The following is a 23,283-nucleotide window of genomic DNA, read 5'->3' as shown; positions in this document are numbered from 1 at the left end:
AATATAAGATACAAAACATTCAATAAGGTATGATACCGGATAAACTTACTCTTATAGTTACAGAGACTATAATCATATTGTATTTGAGATTACCAGTATACAAAGATGAAATTAAGATTGATAAACTTTTGTTATAATTTGTGTTATCATAGTAGTCAAACAAACCAAAAGAAAAAGATCATGACTTACTACACATTCCTCATGAGAACAGTTAGCATGAAAAAATTTTTTTAAACTGTGTCTTCAATTTTATAATTTTTGTTGATAAGCATAACAAAAACAATGATTTATCAATAAAGATATGAATAAGTTGAGTGGTCAACTGTTTTGTTTTGTTAGAGATAAGAAAGTTTTTTTGGGGGGGGGGAAAGAGGAAAAGGAAAAGAAGAGGAAGGGAAGAAAAGAAGAGGAGGAGATTGGGATAGGGTAAGGGAATAAAGATATAGTTAGGGGGGAGGGGTGATTGAAAGAGCGAAGGGTAGGTCAAGTTGATGCGGCGGGTCTAGGACACGGGACTAACCATGATGTATGATAATAAAAAGTCAGGAATCACATGCCATACTTCATGATTGAGATCTATGGTTGTCATTAGCTAATTGAGATTGTAACCATTTTGTGGGTTGGAAGCATGTGAGTATGAGGTTTTTGATGTCATTATGTTGTAAGTAGATAACATATTCCCATGTTTCAAAGAACTTTTGTACTCGGAGCTCTTTTGGAGGGAGGCTTCTACCCAATCCATTTTAAATATAAAAAAAGAGTTTGTCTTTGAATATACCAAGAGAAGGAGGATGAGGGGAGAGCCATTGTTGCAAGATACTCTTTCGGGCTACGTTGGATATTATAGTGATGATTTTTCGTTTACCCATTGTTAGGAGAGTACAAGGGTCAAGAAATCCCAGCACTGCCCATTCTGTGGTCAAAGTAAATGTTTGAGAGATATTTGAAGATATAAATTGTTCTATTTGCAACCAGAATTGTTTAATCTGATAGCAGCCCCAGACACAATGAAACAAGGTGGCAGGAGAAGTGTTGCATTTGGCACAGGAAGACTAGTTAGACAAACCAATTGTATGTGAACGGGAAGGAGATAAATAACCTCTATAGAATAACTTGAATATCATTTCTCTATATGTGGTCGCTGGTAATGTCTTTAACGATTATGAAAGAGTGTTTAATATGTCAGATAATTGTAGATGAGGAAAATGTTCCAACCATACCGTTATACCTGTGCGATGCTCACAAGAGAAGGAGGGTGCACATACGAGAGAATAAAAAGAAGAGCTCGATCTGGGGACATGGTTAGGTCGGATAAAGGCTAAATCTATTAAGTTATTCCAGTCATTTAATGAGAGATTTTGAAGAACCCTGTCAACATAATGTTTGGATTGGAAAAAGGCAAAGGTTTGGCGTTTTAAGAAATCATATTTTTCTACTGCTTGTGAAAAATTTAATGATGTGTGCTGGGAAGAGTCTACTATGCATCTAATTGAGGATAGTCCTGCTTTTGACCAAGAACGGAAAGGGTAATTTGCCTGACCATCTTGAAAAACTGTGTTACCCCATAATGGGAGGAAGAGTGACAGATACGGATTTAGATTCCAAGATTTTCTTATTTTAAACCATACTGATCTTGTGGAGGTTAGTATTGGGTTATCCAAAGCATCGGGAGAAATGTATTTTTTTGCCAAATGTAAGAATGTCACCAGATGAGTATCGGGTATGAGCTGTTGTTCTAGCTCTGAGTTGGCATATTGATTGGTAGAGTTGATCCAATCCTTAATGTAACGGCGTATGGCTGCCTGGTTATAGAAGGCAATGTGGGGAAAATGTATACCTCCTTCTTTTTTACTTTTTTGGAGAATTGTAAGACTAATTCTTGGTTTATTACCATTCCATATGAATCTGCGGAAAGCTGCATTTAATGCTTGTTCATCTTTATTAGATATTACCAAGGGTAGGACTTGTAGAGGATAGAGAAGTTTTGGAAAAGTTATCATTTTTATGAGTTGGGCACGCCCCAGAAAGGAGAGTTGTAGGTTTTGCCAGTTTTTTAATTAGGGTGATTTTTGATATTATCTTAGTTATATTAAAAGAATACAGAAGAGATATGTTTTTTGGTAAATGAATTCCTAGATAGGGGATACAAGAAGGAGACCATGTAAGGTTGAGATTATTAGCCCAACGGGGACATAATTCCTGAGATAATGACATAGCTAACGATTTTTGAACGTTGATTGTGAAACCTGAAATTAACCCGAATTGGGAATCTTAGAAAACACTGCTTGCAAGCTTTCTTGGGGATTGGAAAAGAAAAGCAGTAGATAGTCTGCGAATGCCAAGATCTTAAGAGAATTGGAGCCTATAGAAATACCCTTAAAGCTATTTAGAGATTGCAGTATGCATAGTAAAGGATCCAGTGCCAAGTTGAACAGAAGGGGGGACAGTGGACATCCCTGTCTTGTGCCCCTAGCCAACTCGACTGGAGTACTCATCGAGTCATTAATTATTAATTTAGTTTTAGGGTTGGTGTAAAAAAATCGGATGAGGTTAATAAAATATGGTCCGAATTCCCTTTCTTCTAATACACGATAAAGATGTGACCAGGCTATTTTATGGAATGCCCTCTCCGCATCAAGACTCAGTAATACGTTTTGTGTAGATTTAGAGTTTTTAGAGGCAATGATAGCGGAGATGGCTGACCTAATGCCTGACACTGAGTGACGTGTGCTGGTAAAACCTAGTTGGTGGTGTGTCAGGAGAGAAGGCAGTAATGTTTGTAAGTGGGAGGCAGTGATTTTTGCTGGCAGTTTAAAATCTTGATTTAAGAGTGTGATAGGGCGGTATGATTCTACTAGTACCTCATCTTTATTAGGTTTGGGTAGTAATATGGTGTGGGCTTCATTAAAGTTTGGATTATGTGCTTGTCCTTTTAGAATAAGTTGAAAAAGAGAGATAAGGGTTGGGGTTAATTCATCACAGAGAAGTTTATATTATTCGCTACTAAACCCGTCTGGCCCTGGTGATTTGTTAAGTTTTAGGGCCCCAATGGCTTCACGGATTTCCACTGCTGTTTATGTCAGCCTCCATTAGATCTCTCTGGGAGGTTTCTAATTTAGGAAGGTTTGCTTCAGCAAGTAAAGATTTTGATAATTGAGGATAGTCTGGAGAGGCTGTATAGAGTGTAGAAAAATATGAGTGGAATTGAGAAGTTATATCTGACTGCGAGGTGATGTAGGTTCCTGAATGTTTTAATCTAGGAATATATCATCTTTTGGCTTGTTGACGAACCATATAGGATAATAATTTGCCCGCCTTACCTCCCCATCTGAAGTATCTATTTTTGGTGTAAGAAACTTTCATTTGAGCCTCATTAGAAATAAAGGTCTCTAATAATTGTTTATGTTGAGTGTATATGGTTTTATTTGTCTCGTTCGGGTCCTGTAAGTATGTGTGGTAGGCCTTACTTAGATTTCGGTTAAGTATTAGTATTTTTTCTCTCTGATCTTTATTTTTCCGAGATATGTATGCAATGATGTGGCCACGCATGACAGCTTTTGACACAGCCCATAGCAGGGCCGGATTATTTTGATGTATTTTAACTTTCTACGTATTGTAAATTGTTAATTAGACAGAATCCTTTAAATAAAATATAGCTTGAATGATTTAGGTCCCATACCAGTCCCTCTGTGTTCAATATTGGGAGTATGCTGTTTTGTTGTTTCAAAAATAAACAGTAATCTAGTTCTACTGATTGTCATCGTACAGTAGTTGCTACAATGAAAATGTTTCTATTAAACTCTGCTCATAGGCTATGTATCTACATGTCTATACAGTCAGGGAAATCCATTTCTAAATGGAGCCCTGAATGCTTATGGGTAGAAACACAACAGAAATAGAAATCTGGAATGTTCAGACATTTTTTAGTGTATCAATCCATGACTAAAGTTTTTATGTATGAGCTTTGCTAATGTGCAGGTATTGTGTGCTCCTCAAACACGGTAATACTCCACCTAGTTAGGCAAGAAAAACATTATTCCTAGATGGACAGGAGCCTGGGGCTGAACTACTGCCGGTGCAGCTGCCAGCGATCAGATCATCATCACTGATGATCTGCAGCGCCGGCAGCTGGCACCCTGTTGGCTGTCAGTGGCTGCTACACGCCAGTACCCTCTGCCTTTCCAAGTCATCGTCGGCCCATCACTCTCTCCCCATCACCTTCTGCCTTTTCCCATAAGTCTATGCCCATCACCCTCTACCTCTGCCTGTCATCCTTTGCCTCTGTCTATTACCCGTTCCCCTTCACCCCCTGCCTCTCTAAGTCACCGTCTGCCCATCACCCCCTACCTCTGCCCGTCACCCTCTCCTAGTAGACCCATCTGTGGAGCCTCCGAGCAGTGCTGCTGACATCAGACCCTGGGGAGTTTAAAGTGTTCACAGATTATTATAATTTGATTAAAAGGGGCACATATTTATATTATTGTTATTATTATTAATATATTTTGAATAATAATTTATTATTAAAAAGGACACAAACTATTATTATTTAATTAAAGGGGGCACAGCTTATTATAAGACACTGGGATGCTGCCTGTATTGTTTGGCAGTCACATGGTGCACTACCATATGCCATATTATGAACTCAGGGCCTGATTCAGAGCCGGACGCTCTGAATCAGGGATTTTTTTATTTTTTTTGGAGCGTCCTCCTGGACGCTCGCATAGCTGTGGGTTACCACCCACAGCTTATGCGAGCATCCATGATGATGGTTGCGATGGTCAAGACCATCGCGACCATCGGGCTTGCGTCGAGACCCTGCGGTAGGGTCTCGGTGACCGCAAGCCCTGGAGTGATTTTGGCTCTAGCAGAGTCAAAATCACTCCCACTGACATCACTAGTGATGTCAGTGGGGCCGGACCCAGACGGTAGGCGTTCCCATGGGAACGCCTCTGTCTGGCAGCCATGCCCCTGGCACGCCCACCAAAGGGGCGTGCTGTCACTCAACATCGACAGCACGCCCCCTTTGGTGCGAGACCTGGAGCGACAGCTTGCCTGTCGCTATCTGGGTCTCGCGCATGCGCACGGCGGAGCTCCCTCCGTCGTGCGCATGCGCACTAGGGCACCATCGATTCGCTTGCGAGTGCTCAGCGCTCGCGAGCGGGTCTGAATCAGACCCTCAGTGTGGGTCTATAAGAGAGGGGGCCCAAAGAATATATTTGCAAATGAGCCCAGCACGTGCAAATTCCACCACGGTCTGTAGTGCTGGGTGGACTCAGAAGATCATGCAAAACCGTTTTTCTCCTGAAATCTATACTTGTGTGTCCTATAGGCCTGGCACTCCGTTTTTTCAAGATAAATAATGTATTACCGGTATTTGATGTTTTCGAAAACTGTTATTGTTTCGTAAATTTTCCAGTTAGTATTTTCATTATTTAAAAATCAGTGCACAACACATTTTATTTTTAAACTATTTCCTCAGCACTATCAAAATCTATGTTTTATGTTGTTGTATTTGTTTGCTTCCTCCATTAAAGGGTATGTGTGCTACAATAGCCTGTATCTCTAATACAGTAGATAAAATACTGGAGTTTATACATTTTATGCGCCTCACATTAATTTGAATGTACAGGTAGTATGGGTCATCTTATTACATCAGGTTGTTTGATTCTAGTGGAGATGGTGGAAAGTAAGATGAGAAACCAATATTGGACAGACTTAAACTTAACCTAATGCATGTTGTTGATCAGATTTATCTGTTTGAGAAACTATCACTTTTTGTACCTACTTATTGAATGGTCCTGTATTTAAGATAAATAGTTAAGAAGTTTTTCTCAGTACCTCCTCACATCAAACATTCCTGAAGATTATTCGTTGGATATGATGAAACGTTGTTAAACACTAAGGAATGTTGAGCTAAATGTGGCGCAGTCTTATGCTAGATGTTTTAAATGATAATAAACACCTCCTCTTACTTATCTGCGGGGAATATTCTTCTATTGTTGAGCACAGATATACACCTCACATTTAGAAGACACAACCCAGCAGCTGTGCTCTAGTGGAAACTTACCATAACGGGTCTAAAACACCATTGCACTCTGGTACATCCACTGCTGTAAGTAGCTACTGTCTAAGGGCCTGATTCAGAGCCGCTCGTAAGCGGCTGCTCGTTCGCTCCGAGCGATTTTCGCACATGTGCGCATGCGTATGGGTCGTAATGCGCATGCGCCAACCAGTCAGTGCGGTCGGAAATCGTATGCTCGCAAAATAGCGAGTGCCTGCTAATTTGAGTGACAGGATGAGGCGTTTGTGGGTGGTAACAGGGGAAGGTGCTTGAAAACGGGGAGTGGTGATCCGAACGCAGGCGTGCCAAACGGTCAAAACGGGCGTTTTAAGGGTGTGCATAATTAACAAAGCAGCGTCATCGGCCACGTCACTTGGTTGTCTCTTAGCCTGAACTGTTCGCATGATTGCGGTAGGAAAATCCAACCACAAGCACTGCGAGCAGTTCAGACGCCTTTCGATGTACTCGACTAATCTAATAAATAGCGGAGATGACATCTGATGCCAACGGCAAAGGGGCGTCTTTACAAAATAGCGAGCGCATGTTTCGTTCGCTCGCTCAGACAGAGGCGTCAACAGACCGCAAAGAGCGAGCGGTCAATGTAAATAGCTGGCCCCTTTTTCTGAACGAGCGAGCCCAAATAGCGTCCGGCTCTGAATCAGGCCCTAACATCCTAGCTCACATCATTCTTCTTACTATACTCCTTGGTTGCATCCTTCTGTTTTCTCTTTTACCTAGTTCCTGTCTGGTAACAAGAAGTGACAGAAAACAACTGGACAGACTCATTTAGAAAATGTTATTCAAGACAATTTTTCCAATAACAGACTGTAGACCTTTTTATTTGGCACTTCAAGCAGGCTTCTTATGTGGTTATTTTAATGAGAAGTTTTGTGAAATGCATTTAGTCATTATTTATATTAGCTATAGCTGAACCACTACTCCCATTGCACTTATACCATATGGGGGAGGGAGGATTTATTTTAATTTAGATAATTCTAATGTTTATATGATGTATTATACAGTTTATGCTTTTTAGCAAATTTTTTACTGAAGTATTCCTGTATCTGACAGAATTTTCAAGCTCCGTTAGATTTGTTTTTCACACTTTATTTAATCTATTTTTATACATGGACTAGAAATAAAAAAATATTTTTACAGCTAAGATATGTCTATACATGCTGTACACTTCTTCCTTTGGAAGACCAGGTAAATTGTTGGCTGTATTAACTTGATTCAGCAAGGAACGCATGCTAGCAGACTCACGCACCCGTTCACTGAGAGAATATGCTAACATTGCATACGCACGGAGAGTGCAGCACAAGATGGAGACTCCCAGCCCCATATTAAACCGCCCATCTCCCTTTATTCACAGCCTGATCAGTACGCAAGATAGCGTAAACATCAGTAACACCGAGAACCATGGGACCCATACTCACAATAGTGGTTGACCTGACCAGCCGCAGGACTTTGGCCGCTTCCTGTGTACAGCTTACGGTATGGCTGTGTATGCCGCTGCACTGCCTTAATTATGTACGCCCCCTAGAACGGCGCTATAACGCCTGCGTTCGCCTGACAAGCCCCCGTCACCACCCACAAACAGCACTTCCTGTCAATCAATATCGGAGGGTCTGCGTACACTACGTGTAGTCTGCATACCATAACCCGATCGCACTGGCTAGTTTGCGCACGGGCAGTGCAACGCATACGCCTGCACAGTGCAAAAACATCGGCCGAGTGGGTGCGTTCTCTCCTTTGCATTCCTTGCTGAATCAGGCTCTTAGTCCATTCTCTTTTGTTTCTGGTGTCATTGATAAATAATTTTATGATATAGGGGTAGAACTTAATTACCCGCTGTAAATACCGCAGGTAATAATGGAAGGTAGCCTCGGCTTTAACGCCTGGGGATATTCAATTAGCCTCACGCATTTGCTAGATAGCCTTGTTAACACACGTTAAACATGTGCGTTAAGACAGGTTATCGGGTGTTAACGCACAGGATCTGTGATAAGTTCACAGACCTGTGCGCTAACTGGCATTTATCACCCGATAACTGCATAGTTAAAGTGGATTTATTTTCGGGTCTCAGGAGACCAGAAAAGAAATCCTAGATAAGCGGGACTAACTGAATACGGTAAGCCCTAAGTTTATTACATTGAACAAGCTTACTACATTTTTCACTTCACTGAGAGACACCTGAAGATAATTATATTGTTCCTACTTGAGATTTATTTTGGCAGTAAGTAAAATAAAAATAAATAATATCTATCTGTATCGAGAGAGAGGAATATGTATCTTCATGTCATTAATATATCGAGAGAGAGGAATATGTATCTTCATTTAATTAATATAAAATAGGTGGATATTAAAACACTTACAGTACCTTTTTTGTCAATTTTCCTTTACTATTGTGCCTTTAGTGAAAGAGCAAACTTTGCACAGGAACAATCTGCTTTCTATCAAGAAAAAGAGGAATTCATCAGACAGTACAAGATTCAGCAACAGGTTTGTAGTTTTTTCCCTATCCAACTATATTAACAGCCATACCACTAATTTTAAAAATTGTGTACTTTAAAATGAGTTGTGACAGTGGGCCTGATTCAGTACGGATCGCAACTGATATCGCAATAGCGACTATGACAAGCAATAAGTGAGACTTCTCAATGGCCATTCAGTCACAAGCAGTTTTCCATGCTTCTGTTCCAGGCTGATAAAATGTAATGTGGTGTGGCTATGCTTTTATTTCTATTTATTCAATAGTGTGGAAGTCACTCGTGGTGGTGGTGTTGATGATATAGATTGATGACTCAACCTTTTTTGAATACTCCAGAATAATAATTTAATATCACTATCAATAGTCACCCTATAGTACATCTGTTATGGCATGAATCAGTAGAAACAGATTTAGAGAGTGAGAGTGACTACTCTATATTGATAAAGGTATCAGCAATAAAAGCACAGTTAAAGTTGAAAAATAATACATACTACATATTTGCCACAAAATTCCGAAAGAGATAAAGATTACTCTAAGACCTGGCCTGCTGGTGGTGATATGTTTTCCTTGTTTAAAATTACACTGTAGAATTATTACAAACATTAACTGGCAACCCATGTTTTCCCATCCACTAATAATGAAAATTCACATAACATTACAAAGAAAAAAAGATATGTTCTTAGAAGAGTACTGTATTAAAAGAGGAAAAATATGTGACTATAAAGGTAATTTTTACAATCGGAAAAAAATAACTATAAATCTATTGTTTAGGACACTGGGGCTAATTAAGAATTGTGGAGGACTCAAGATACTTGATGCACAATCAAAGGAGGTCATAAGCAAACAGAAAACAATCCAGTCAACAGAGTTCGCTATTTAAACTAGGTAGCATATAGAATATATAGGCATATAGTTACAAAAATATAGAAGTCTGAAGGTATAGTAACAAGATAAAGATTGGACATAGAGCAATACATAATTGTGGTTATATATTTCTCAGAAAAATTTGCACATGGCATAACCAAAATTTACTAAAGAATATTTTTTGCCAGTGAAATTGAACACATCCTTCTCTAGTCATTTACACATTCTTTCTTAGGGTCCTATTAATCAAATATTTGCAGGATATTCCTTGAAAACACCTGTTTTCAGGGGATATCTGTAAATATTAAGGATCCCAGAATGTGTGAAGGATATCTCCCTTCTCCGATATCTGCTGCAGTCCCTCAATTTCCAGCAGCAGCCGCCTATAGACAAATGTGAAGCATTCCGGAAGTGGCCCCGATAGGATAACGCCATCTCCAGATGATGGTAACCTATAGTAAGTTATGGGCTACAAATTTGCAAAAATTATCGGGAGAGGGTTCCTTAGGAACCCACCCTGTCAATGGCCACCGCACATGAGTGGTCTGCTGTATGTGCATGCACAGAATGGCCCCGGCTCCTGCTATAGGAGGGAAATTATCACTTTTGTGGTCATTTTACTTGTTTACACATAGCATGAATGAGCTTCTTTTGGAACACCTGTAACTGTATGTGTATTTCAGTACACTCAGGTGAAACTGAATTTCTTACTGCTGCGAATGGACATAATGCTGACAAGTTAAATGTCTACAGTCCATGTTTGTGTTTAATTTTAGGGCTATGTCAACATGCCAAATGTTATACATTCAGGTAATGTCGACATTATGACCACGTCAACATTCTGAATGTCGACATTTTGTACCACATTATTGATTCCTTGCTTCTCACAGTGTGCCACATAGGGATGATTGGCCATGTCTGCAGAGGAAAGTTAGAGTTATGGTAGACTTACCTAGATAACTCCTTTTCTTTGAGGTCCATAGGGTTCACAGGGATACCATAGGGGATATTATGGTTGGAAGACCAGGCACCAAACAGTTAAAGCTCCAGCCCCCAGGATGCCCCAGGACCTTCTCCATATATACCCCGCCCCTAGCCATAGGACTTCAGTTTAGTTAACAGGCCTCAAGGCAGGAGAAGGAAAGAGGAGAAGGAAGAACAATTGTACACCAGAACACTCTTACACAATAAAGAGGGGATCTGTGACCAAAATAAAAATCTTGATGCACTCCATACTTTAGAGGAGCTAGACTTGGCCCTGACCTCTTTCCCAAATTCCACGGCAGTGGGTGTGTATGGGGTCCCTGCAGAGGTTTATAAAAAATTTTGAATTTGTTTTGTCCCCAGCCTCTTGGAAACTTTTCATGATCTCAATGGAGCCAGTGCGCTTCTTCCATATCTGAGGCTTTGATTATTGTTTCCCTCATACCTTGTAAAGAGCCTCTTCTGACAGATTCATACAGACCTATTTCTTTACTTTCTACAAATGTTTAGTTATTCACTAAGATTCTTGCCATTAGATTGAATAACATTATTGTGTAAATTGTACGTCATGACCAAAAGGGCTTCATGTCTGGTAAACCTACCACCCAGAATCTACGCAAGTTGTTTTACCTACTACAGATGTCCGATGCAACTTAGAACGGGGCAGTTGTGGGGTCCTTGAATGTGCCAAGGACTTTGACTCAGTGGATTGCGTCTATCTTTTGAAGGTTCTGTATAGATTTAGTCTTGGGTCTAACTTTATTCAGTTGGTCAAATTGTTATATTCCGCCTAAACTACCTGAATCTATGTTAATGGTCATATTATGGCTCGGATTGGGTAGGGGTACTAGACAAAGCTGCCCACTCTCCCCAACGCTGTTTGTGTTGGCCACAGAACTGTTAGCTTCTCTGATCCGACCTAATCCCTGCATTTCTGGATGAAGCTGTCGTACCATAGCTCTTTATGCTGACTACATGGTTCTGTTCTTGACTGATGCGGATGGCTTGGTGGAAAGACTACTGCAGGTTGTTGACACTTTTGGTTATTTATCTCACCTTAGGATAAAATGGTGTACATCTAATATATTTCCTCTGCACAGCTTTATCCTTACTGGCTTGTATTCCCTTTTTTGCCTTCTTTGGACCACATGGTTTCACTATATGGGGGTTATTTAGACATTAGTTGGTGCTTGATTGATTATTGGCTCCTTTACGTCCCATGTACAGTGATTGACTGATTGACTCCACATATGTCATAAAGGAATACAAGTAAATAAAGAGACATGGAATTGGCAATTTAAACAGACTATTGCTTTGGCTGTTTTATTTTAAATTTATTATTTATCATTACATATCATCATGTTTATCTTCCAACTAGCCATGTGACATGATAACTAACATTAACTGATTTAAAAAAATAATATCTGAAAAGTACATCTTTTAGAAACAAATACAGTATGTGATTTGTGAGATGAAAAATGATGTGTAGTGTTATTATTTATTTATACTGTATATAATTTGGTCAAGCTCTATGCCCAGAAATATCTGTTACTTATTCATACAGTATAATCATGTTTAGGAATTCCAGGAGATGTTGGAAAAACATAAGCTACAAAATGAAGCATGGCTGAAAGCAAGAGCAGATGAAAATGACAAAGAAAGGAGAGAAATTTGTAAACTAAGAGTAAGTTGATTTTTTAAATATATTATTGTCAGAGCTCATTTAGCCTATAAGGGACGGGTATGGGTTCCCAGCGGTTGGTCACAATACCGACAGCAGCTTCCTGACAGTCAGAATCCCGACACCCGTAGGTAAGTTATACTACCACTAACCTCTGCCCTAACCCTTCCTAACCGGTGCCTAAACCTAACCTCCCCCCCTAGTACCTAACCCTCCCCTAACCCCGATACTTACCTTCGGGTTGCCGGCGGTCGGGATGCCGCTGGTCAGAATACAGACAGCAACATCCCGACAGTCAGAATCCCGACACCAATAGGTAAGTATACTACCACTAACACTGACCTCTACCCTAACCTTCCCTCCCTGGTGCCTAAACCTAACCTCCCCCCAGTGCCTAACCCTAACCCCCAATACTTACCTTTGGGATGCCGGCGGTCGGAATACAGCTGTCGGGATTCCGGAGCCAGTATTTAGACCGTCAGCTACCCGCACGCTGGGATGCTGACTACATCCCGCCTATAATATGCATGTCATTTTATATTGTTCTGCATTTTATATTTTACTTGTGGTCATTTCAAGTGGCTAATTGGGTAACTGTGTTGGTGGGGATAATTGATGATGCATATAGTTTTGCAGTGCTATTTTGCCCATTCGCAAAAAAAGATACATAATACAGGGTGGTTCATAAGTGTGGAAACACCCTTATAAAATGTAAATGAGTAAGTATATATTAATCCTGTGTCTACACATATGGGAGTGGGGGGAATTGTTTAGGGTTTGTCACCAGTATGGCAGTCATCTCGAAGTTGGCCATCTTCGATTCAATTCTTAATTGGGAAGGTAGTCATGTGACAAAATGTCATAAGGAAAACAATGGTGTTCTTTGTTTCAACATATCTTTATTCATTCTTGAGTTTTAATATAAAGTTTATAGGATATGTTTGAAATGCTGTCCACCATGTTGCAGTGTTAAGGTTATTCTCTTTTCCCATTCCTGATGAACCTTGACCAACATGTCTGACTGAATCTGAGCAAAAGCATCAACAATTAGTTGTTGCAGATGATAACAATGTTGTATCTTCGCAGTTTAAACATGTACCTTCAGGTAACCCCACAAAAAGAAATTCAATGGAGTTAAATCTGGGGATCTTGGTGGCCACTGGGCTAGACCTCTATGGCCAATCCACCTTTGGGGGAACTGTGCATCAAGATATTCATTGACAATGAGTCCATATTGATGTGGGTCACCATTTTGCTAAAAGAAATTAGGATATGACCCATCCTCAGATAACAATTAGAGAAAAATCTCTTCATCTAACAACCTCTTGTAATGTGCTGCTGTTAATGACCCACCAATGAAGAATGGTCTCACAATACCCACAATACAGGTACCCCACTTTTTTGCCGAGGCTACAACCCTACAGGCATCCATCCAGTAAGGGTTTATCTCTGACCAGTACCTGTGGTTCTGATTGTTTACCTCACCATTAACGAAGAAATTTGCCTCATCACTAGACAATACCTGGTGTGGAAAATGGGGGTTCAGTTGAAATTGCTGTGTTAACCATTGTACAAACTTCACAAGTCTGGGTCATCCTCAGTCAGGTTTTTCAAAATCTGAATCTTGTAGGGATGTCATTTGTGTGTAGACAAAATTCTCAAAATGGCCGTACGACTAACACCCCATTCATGAGACAGACAACGAGTGCTACATTGTGGACTTTTTGAAAATTATGACAACACAGCAGTTGTTGCTTCATCTGTAATAGTGTTTGGTCGTCCACTTTTTGGTTAATCTACAGCTGATTCGCTTTCTTTAAATTTGGCAAGGAGTTTGACAACTTCACTGTAAGTAATGGGTGGCTTATTTAGGTGACTTTGGTTGAAATCATTTGCAATAGCACATGTGCTTGGTTTTTCAAATATCAAGAAAATCTCAGCCATTGTCATTAATGTCACTACCTGCAAAAGAAAACTCAGTTAAAACTTGAGAATGAATAAAGATACATTAAAACTAAGAACACCATGGTTTTTCTTATGAAATTCTGTAATGTATTTTACCCCAGAATAGGAACAGTAATGAGTGATTAAGTTTGGAAAGTCTTTAATTTTTTTTTTTTTTACTTATGCACAATAGGGGTGATTCAAAGTTCCACGCTATTGCTATCGTAGCTGCTACCATGGTAGCAGCTGCGATAGCACTATTATGGTAATACACCAGGAGGCATCACACCTTCTGCATGCATTGCTGATCTGATCTGTGTCCATGGACACAACATTGCAACATCTGCATGATCCACTGCCGGCTTGAGTGACAATGGGGATACTCAAGCCAACGAACGCAGTTGCTCGAAAGAGGCCAAGAAATCTCCGTCAGCCAACGAAGATCCTGGCCTCTTCCCTCCCTCCCAGTGGCGGCGACACAGAGGAGGGTGTTGTCGCCTTCTTCCCACCCAGAAACGGCAGCAGACTGTCAATCACTGACAGTCTGCTGCCGCTCTGCATGTGAACATGCAGGACCAATACTGCACATGCACAGTATGGGACCGGCACAATCGGAGATGTGCGCTAACCATCGGGTTAGCGTACATCTCTGAATTAGCCCCTATATCTGTAGAGTATATACAACACCTTCAATATACAAATAGTGCAATATAGAGGGGTAACTCAGACAGATAAAATAAGGTACATCAACCTGATAAATATAACTTAACAATACATGTATTAGTCCTTTTTTAAGCTGTTAGAAGTATTAGGGGATTTGACAAGAAAAAGACTCTTTGGCCCCTATTTACTACAATCCACAATCAAAACTGGCATTGTGAAGCAGGGGGCGGGGCCATGATGACGTGAATCAGCTGTAGGGGTTTCTAGTTTAATCTGGGGGGAGAGTTGGCGGCTGCCGGGAGGCTTGCCTGCCTTTCCGGGGGGCCGGGAGCGGCACCCGATATTCGGAAGGCTCTCGACCACATCGGGAGGGTAGGCAAGCCTGACTGTACCCCCAAATCACAGTATATGCTGCACTGTGTCCCAAATCACATTGTATGATGCACTGTGCCCCCAAATCACAGTATACAGTGGTGCTTGAAAGTTTGTGAACCCTTCAGAATTTTCTATTTTTCTGCTGAAATTTGCCCTAAAACCACCACAGATTTTCAGTCCTAAAAGTAGATGAAGAGAACCAAATCAAACAAATGAGACAAAAATACTCATTTTTTTTATTGAGGAAAATGATCCAATATCACATATCTGTGAGTGGCAAAAGTATGTAAAACTTTAGGCTTAGCAGATATTTTGCAGGTGAAATTAAAGTCAGGTATTTTCAATCTATGGGATGAATAAAGGTATGAGTGGACAACCTGTCTTTTAAAAGAACAGGGATCTATCAAAGTCTAATGTTCACAACACGTTTGTGGAAGTGTATCATGCCACGAACAAAGGAGATTTCTAAGGACCTCAGAAGAGTTGTTCATGCTGGTATAGGTTCTTATCCTGTGCAGCTTGCCTCCACCCAGGTTCTGCAACCAGTCAGACTCTTCATCAGAAGGATTCTTCTGATGAAGAGCCTACAGGCTCGAAACGCGTTAAGGACTGCAGGACTACTATTACTATGGGAGGGAGCCTAAGGACCTATGGACCAGAACTTCTGCTTGTTAGACACCGTATTTGGCATTATCCGGAGTGCCAGCGGTACATACACAACGCCTTCCAACATCTTGATTTCGGTACGCAGGCCTATGGTTACTCCATATTATTGTCCATCTTATGTGCTATGTTTTTCATGTTTTTATGTGCTGGCTATATTTGTGCCTAATGATAAAATACATTTATTAATATGTGTTACAATATTACGCTATATTGTGTCTTCTGTTTTTCCCTACATGTTTGAAACTTCATTTGAAAAAAACGTTCTGCAAGAGAAGTAATAGTTTTATTTCTGTTTGTTTGCATATTGATTAGATTTAGCGCCACCTGGAGGTTACACATATTTCTTTTATAGTATAATTTGTGGATATATTATGTCGGTTTCCCTCTCGGAGTGCAGGTAGGACTTGCACTGCTGCTGCCACATGGACGTGCGGGCCGGAGACAAACAGCGGGCACAGTCAGGGGGGCAGCGCTGACAAGAGAGGTAGGACCCCCCTGTCTTAAGTTCCTCAGGTCCCCCGAAGACTTAATCTGGCCATGGCTATTACTACCTACCAGTAGTGGCACCTGTGGTGAAGTTCAAGCAGCGGTGCACACCAGATATTCGGATAGGAGGAAGAGGGATGATCATGCTGTAAGGTGGCGGTCTCTGGGGAGGGGCCTGCCACCAGAAAGTATAGCACTACTATATCTAGTCTAGGTTGGCTGTTAATACACCAGAGCCAGCCCTGTTAAGCCCTGGCCCCCGGATACTGTATAATAAAGAAAAGAAAAGCACTGCATCAAGCAGCCCCAGTGCCATCTGTCCCTGCATGGAAGGAGCTGTCTCAGCTGTTGCTGCCTGTCACCGCGGTGCTGCTCCTCACTTGCAAAGTGAAGCATCCGCGGTGTAGAGCAGGTAGCTCGGCTGGCAGTTTTTTTTAATGGGGATCTGGGGAAGATTCTGCCAGGGCTTCTTGGAAGCCCGGGCCATGTGTCCCCTTAGACCTCTCTGTCGCTAGGTCTATTGGTGAGCACTTCAGCCAGGTCACAGTGGCATACTCCCCAAACATGATGATTTCGGTGGGACAGTCCCGCTTTTTCTGGTACTGCCCTGTCATCCCACCCAAGGGACACGGAGGCCCATGGATGGGGGGAAAGGTTGGGGGCATATGTGCCAAGTCATCATCAGAGTGTCTTTGCACATGCCCTATAACAAGTGGAGACGATATACCTGCTATCGGGTGTACATGTGTGTTTATGCATGAGCTGCATTTGTGTGCAAACACCCTTAGTACTAATCGGGTGGCCCCCTACCCCACTAAGGAGTTGCAAGTGCCGGATGTCTGCAACAGCTCTTACGAGCATGCAGAGTGCAATTTCACACAAGTTACGCTACAAACTCTGCATCAGTGTGTGTAGTAATAGTAGTACAGGCTGAGTCTCCCATATCCAAATATTCCGAAATACTGAATATTTTTAGCATGACTGAGATAGTGAAACCTTTGCTTTTTGATGGTTCAATGTACACAAACTTTGTCTAAGGCAGACATTTATTAAAAATATAGTATAAAATGACCTATAGGCTGGGTGTATAAGGTGTATATGAATATGAAAAATAAATGAATTTCACGTATGTACACAAACTTTCTTTGAGCCACAAAATTATTGAAAATATTGTATATAATTACCTTCAGGCTGTGTGTATAAGGTGTATATAATACATAAATGCATTCTGTGTTTAGATTCGGGCCCTATTCCTAAGAAATTTCAGTATTATACAAATATTCCAAAATACGGAATATTCCGATATCCAAAATACCCCTGGTCCCAAGCATTTTGGATATGGGAGACTCAACCTATACTGTAGATATATTATCATTGGATGAAAAAAGGCTTAATAACAATACCCCCTGTGAATCACTGGCATGTCTATAATGGGTGCACACCCTGCATCCATATAATTAGTTTGCTTACCTCTCTGGGAGTCCCGCATTGACCGGTTCTGCAGACTGAAGTCACAGGGAAAATGGTGCGGTGGCGCACTATAGATGTCTCCTGAAACATAGCACGGGGACCATGTTCCCAGAGACCTGCACATGCGCAGTAGACTATGGCACCAACCCAGAGTCTACTGCGCTGCCGTAGAGGAGAGAAGGGGGCCCGCACAAAGGCTGCACACAGGTCCCCTCCTCTCATAAAACGCCCCTGCTGTGAATATTTGAGATGTACTGTACATTTTCTTAAACTGTCTGATCTACTTTGTGTAGGTGTGCATGTGTGTAACAAGGAAACAAATGCAAAACCTTTAAACGCTGCACAGCCTGTATAATATACAAGTATATCATAATTCACAAATGTATTTTAATTGCTCCTTAGGAGGAAATTCTTCTGCAACAGAAAAAGTTGAAAGAAGAAGAGCAAATGATTGAAAAACGCAATCAGCAATTGATTTCAATCATGCAGCAGTTCAAAGGAATGTAAAGACTTTGAAAAAAACGCATTCATGTCAGTGGTAAAGGCAGCAAGTTAATTCCGTTATTTTTTACTTTATAGTAATCAAAAAAATTGTGTGGTTTGTACTTCTTATCAATCTAACACTTACCAAAAAGGGTCAGTTTGTGCTACATATTTTATATTCATAGCAGCATCAATTTTGAAATCCTTTTAAAATGAAATAAAACTGTATGCACAGAAAATAAAAATACGAGCACACCAATGCAACAGTATGTTTTTCACAGACTTGTATCATAATAAGTAGTGTTTGTTAAATGATGCACAACAGACATTACAGGGCTGAAAACACTCTACTTCTTGCTTTAAATTAAATACATGTAATGAGGATAAAGCTTTGGAAAAAGACTGTCCAGGGACTATTTAGCCCATTGTAACTGTGTTACTAAACCTTTTTAGAAACAGGCTTCATATTAGCCAGAGAACACAATGGACAACAACAACCGGAGACAATGGTAGGTGGTCGCCTCTGGGCACGAGCCCTGAAGGAGACACCCTAAACTCCTCCATTGCTCCAGGTTCTGCTTTATGCGCTTCAGAGTAGGAATCAGCAGGGACCGCAGATGGCATGTAACACAGTCCTCCCTCTCCCAGGGCCCCACCCCACAGTCTGGTCCCAGCTTAGAGATGGATCTCCAGCACGGAAACCACACCAATGTATATAAAAGGGGCGGGGCAGAGGCTGAAATCCATGTTCCCTCCCTGCTTTGTTGGTTCTTACCTCTCACACGTGATACCTGCTACTTCTTCTGTTGTCGTGGGATAAACAAAAAGCAAGACCAGAAGACCCTGATCAGCAACAGGTAGTGTCTGTGTACTGGGGTGTTAATAGTTAATTGGGTGAGTGTGTGTCTCTGGGTGCTGTTGGAGTGTTGGCAGGAGGACAGCGTGTGTCTGGGTGGGTGCTCCTGCAGTGTTAGCAGTGAATGGGGTGAGGGGTCAGTGTATGTCTGGGTGCTGTTGATAGTGAGGGGGGTGGAGTGTGTCTAGGTGCTGGGGTCTTGGCAGTGAATGTGGGATATGGGAGGAGTGTGTATCTAAATCCTGCTGGATTGGGTTGTTGGTAATAAATGCGAACACCAACAACTATCTTGCCTCCAGGCTCCTGGTATGAACTTGTGCCCCTGCAAGAGACAGGGGCCCTTTTAAAACATCAGGCAGACTTGCCGGAAACTTGCCAATGCTTTCATTGTGCAGGCTATTACATTTGCCCCACAGTGTAGCAGGACCAGCAGTAGGTAAACAAGACTTTTCCTCTAGGTTGCCATGCTTAATTTGTGTATCGGGCATTTATTGGTTCCTATATTGTAAATACTCCATATACAGCCTGATATTTCAGATGCAATTTGATTTCAAAGCATAAATAAAAACTATAGACAAACTTCAGATCAACGACCATAAGATTATACACTGCAAAGCACAAATAAAATCATACACAACAACCAAAGGAATTTATAACACTGCCCCCAGTTGGGTTGGGTATATTTTTTAACAAAATTCATCATATCGACATGGTCATAATGTCGACATGCCAGATATTTCGACATTATGACCATGTTGATATGATGACCACCAAGACATTCCTCATGTCAACACTGATGAAATTTCGATAGGATTAGAATGTTGGCAAAACGTTCCTGGTGACTTGCAGGTCCAGCGGACAGCTTACAGTGAGTTTCGGCTGATGATGTGGTGGTTCTGGCAGTAACACTAACCCTAACTTTAAACTAACCCTCCTCCTAGCCCTTCCATCCTGCAGCCTAAGAATTCGCCATTTCATATGTCGACATTTCAACAATTCCGAAAAATGTACACATATCACATTTTATTACTGACACAGAAAAGCATTCTTTCATACTGATGATTAATGGCAAGCTACTTGTTTCTTATTTTGGGAAATGTACAATTGATCACAAATAATAGAGTTGCCGATGGTGGCTGTATACAAATGTAATTGGTATTAGGGTGGCAAAAACTGGTGTATTTACGTTAAGTTTCAATAAGTTTTATCTCGGCAGTGCAGACTACGGCAAAATGCATGGTTAGATATTTATTTATAGCCCCTAATGAAGATGATTTTTAAATAGTCCTTTAGTAAAGCTGGTTCTATGCTCCTTAATGGGGGAGCACACTTGTTGCAGTAAATATTTTACAGTTATATTTACTAAACATATGATCAAAGTCTTCTTTACTACATGCAAAACCAGAATACACAAAAAAAAACAACCTCTAATATTTTTCTTTCAGCACCACTAGGTACAATTGTCACCGAGCTAATTACCAGGATACATGTTATCTTCACCCTTGGGAGCAATGTCCACTTTAAAGGGGTCGCACACTAGGATTTTCACACCTTCCACAAGTCTGCTTTGTTCTGGAATAATTTGTGTGACTCTAAATCAGTAACAGAAAATAAGTGTTAGTTTAATTATTCCTTATTTAAATATAACCTTTGGATAAGAGAGAAGCAATTACATATAGCAATAACCAAGCAAAATTATACTCTGTTCATGACCATTATTATAATGTTAGGATCACACACAGAACTGATTAAAAAACTGTTTAATCGCCCTATCTCAGAATGTAATCCATACTTACTTTCTCATTGATGATCTAATGTATTTGGACACCTCCAGCTCGTTCTTTCACTCTGCCTGCCACAAGCTGCAGTTCCTATTAAACCTTCATTCTTCAGTCCCTTGGCATTTAAAAAAAAAACACTGGGAAGTGTACAGGCCAAAAACCTCTACTCTTTGTTAGGAGGTGCTACAGAAGCTCACAGATCTGGTAGGTCCTGGTCGTTGCTAAGCAAGCAGGACATCACGTCACAGAGGTCGCAATGGATGGTTGCTAAGCAAAAGAGACTCTCTGTGGCCACACTGCCTGTTCGTCCTGGCTGTTATTAAAAAGCTGGGATGCATTCTTTGTACCTGCAGCTACTCAGCTGCACTGTAAGTGTAAGGTGCCTGTTTCTGTATGTGCAGCTACTCAGCTGCAATGTAAGTAATTGTAAGGTGCCTGTCTCTGTATGTGCAGCTACTTAGCTGCAGTGTAATGAATTGCAAGGGGCCTGTCTCTGTTCTGGGGTTCTGATTGGCTCCCTGAATAGTTAAAGCACAGTCAGGTCTTGGTACTTTGTCGGTTATAGCTTTTGATCTGCCAGAAGTCACCTGCTCTGCTGCAGTATTCTAGTTCTTTACCGCCATTCTTGAGTTTCTACTTGTTTCCTGTTTTTAGGAATCGCTGTCTGCACTCTGTATTTGCCAGTCCTGCATGTGCCTGATAATCTACCTTTTTCTGAACCTGGATTCTCTTCTGCTTTATTTCTGTTCCCACCTCAACCCATTCCTTATGCTGCCTAGTTTCCACATTGACTCTTTTGTACCTGTGTTAAATCCTGGTGGCATCCTAGTTCTGGGTGAACTTCACTCGGAAAAGGCGGCTGTTCTAGGTGAAAACCATTATTAGTAATATGGTGATCTATTGTAGGTGTGCATTACATTATAACTGCCCATATTTTTCTGACTGTTGGTGTTTTTCCCTATGGATCCAACCCAGAATCCAGCCCAGGTATTGAAGAATCAGCTACAGACATTGTCTCGGGTCATTCAAGACCTGTCACATCATTTAGCTGCTCAAGAGGAAGCTATGAAATCCACTCCAGTATCCCATGGTTTCATAATTGAACCTAAAATTAAATTTCTGGATCGTGCTTCTTTAGACCAGAGATTATTTTGGAACTTTAAAGAGAGTTATATTTCAGATTGAGGTCCCTTTCTTCTGGGTCATACTCCAGGGGGACCCCGAAACTCAGGCTTTCAGCTAAAGCCCCACTCTGCCTTCTAGTCCATAGGCATTTTTTCAAGCCTTCAGCTTACTTTATGATTATCCTGACCGGGTTGCATCTGCCAAGTCTCACTTACGTTCCCTCAAAAGGGGCCGGAGAACTGCAGAGGAGTATTGTTCTAAATTCAGGCACTGGTCAGCCGAATGTGAGTGGAATGATTCTGCACTAAGAAATCAGTTTTGTATTGGCTTATCGGATCAGATTAGGGATTTCTTACTGCAATACCCGATTCCAGATTCCCTTCAGGGGTCTATGCAATTAGCAATTACATTTGATAGACATTTAAAGAAGATAAAATTGGAGAAAGAATTATCAACATTCACTTGGTTTATTTATTTCACTCCAGCTTTGGTAGACTCTTCTAAACCTATGCAACTCAGGGCATATAGGTTGTCAGTGGAAGAGAAATTGAGGAGACGCTTTCTTGGCCTTTGTCTATATTGTGGAGGCAAGGGTCATAGGACTTGTTCCTGCCCTAACAAGCCAAGAAAAGACCAAGCCTAATGAGTAAGGAGGTCCATTTAGACTTACAGTTAATCTCTTCCAATAACTCCCTCCTAGTATCAGCTCAGATCCATTACAAGTGTTCCACCGACATTTCAGTCTTTATTGACAATGACGCTGCTGGAAATTTTGTGGACATCGGGTTTGCTAAGACCTTGAATATTTCCTTGATCCAAATAAATCCAGCTGTCACTGTTTGTTTGTGGATTGGATGGTAGTCCTTTGATTGCTGGCATGATCACGCATCATACTCCAACCATCTGCTTATCCATAAGGTCACTGCATTTCGAGGGTATTTCCTTTCTCCTGATTGTCCCACAGTTTCTCTTGTCAATGGTGGCTTTCTCAGCATAACCCTACCATAGATTGGAAGCTGGGAGAAGTTACTTGTTGGAGTACAGATTGTGCAGATTCTTGTTTGTCCTTACCTGTTAAGGTAATTCAGCAGGTACCCAAAAGTCTTCCTTCACATTACCATGACTTTTCTGATGTCTTCTCCACAAGGAAGGTGGAATGCCTTGTGTCACCACGTGGCCGAAACTGGCGCCCACTTATTGGGTTCGGCAGAGCTGGGGGTCATGGTTGGTGTAGGGCAGCAGACGGGGAGTCCCCGGCACCTGTTGCTAGTGTCCCGGCTCCTGGCATCTCCTCTCTTTCCTTCTTGGTGGCTGCAAGTGCAGGTGGCCCTGGCTTTGCACTCCGAACTGCGC

At 41.2% G+C, this 23,283-nt stretch overlaps 1 protein-coding gene across 1 annotated transcript in view; it reads left to right on the top strand.

The window, feature by feature from the left end:
* LOC148526672 (kelch domain-containing protein 3-like) overlaps window positions 1–18,413 on the top strand; it is an 88,658-nt gene extending 70,245 nt beyond the window's left edge. Inside the window, exons 17-19 of the mRNA XM_088470260.1 lie at window positions 8,479–8,563; window positions 11,980–12,084; window positions 18,088–18,413. Coding sequence (XP_088326386.1) covers window positions 8,479–8,563; window positions 11,980–12,084; window positions 18,088–18,192 — 295 coding nt within the window. The 3' untranslated portion in view covers window positions 18,193–18,413. The remainder of the gene's footprint in view (window positions 1–8,478; window positions 8,564–11,979; window positions 12,085–18,087) is intronic.
* The last annotated feature ends 4,870 nt before the right edge of the window (window positions 18,414–23,283 follow it).

This window comes from Taudactylus pleione, unplaced genomic scaffold (genome assembly GCF_031769625.1).
Source record: "Taudactylus pleione unplaced genomic scaffold, aTauple2 ptg000095l, whole genome shotgun sequence".
NCBI classification, from domain to species: Eukaryota; Metazoa; Chordata; class Amphibia; order Anura; family Myobatrachidae; genus Taudactylus; species Taudactylus pleione.
Note: the sequence above shows the minus strand (reverse complement) of the source record. Positions and strands in the feature narration are given on the sequence as shown.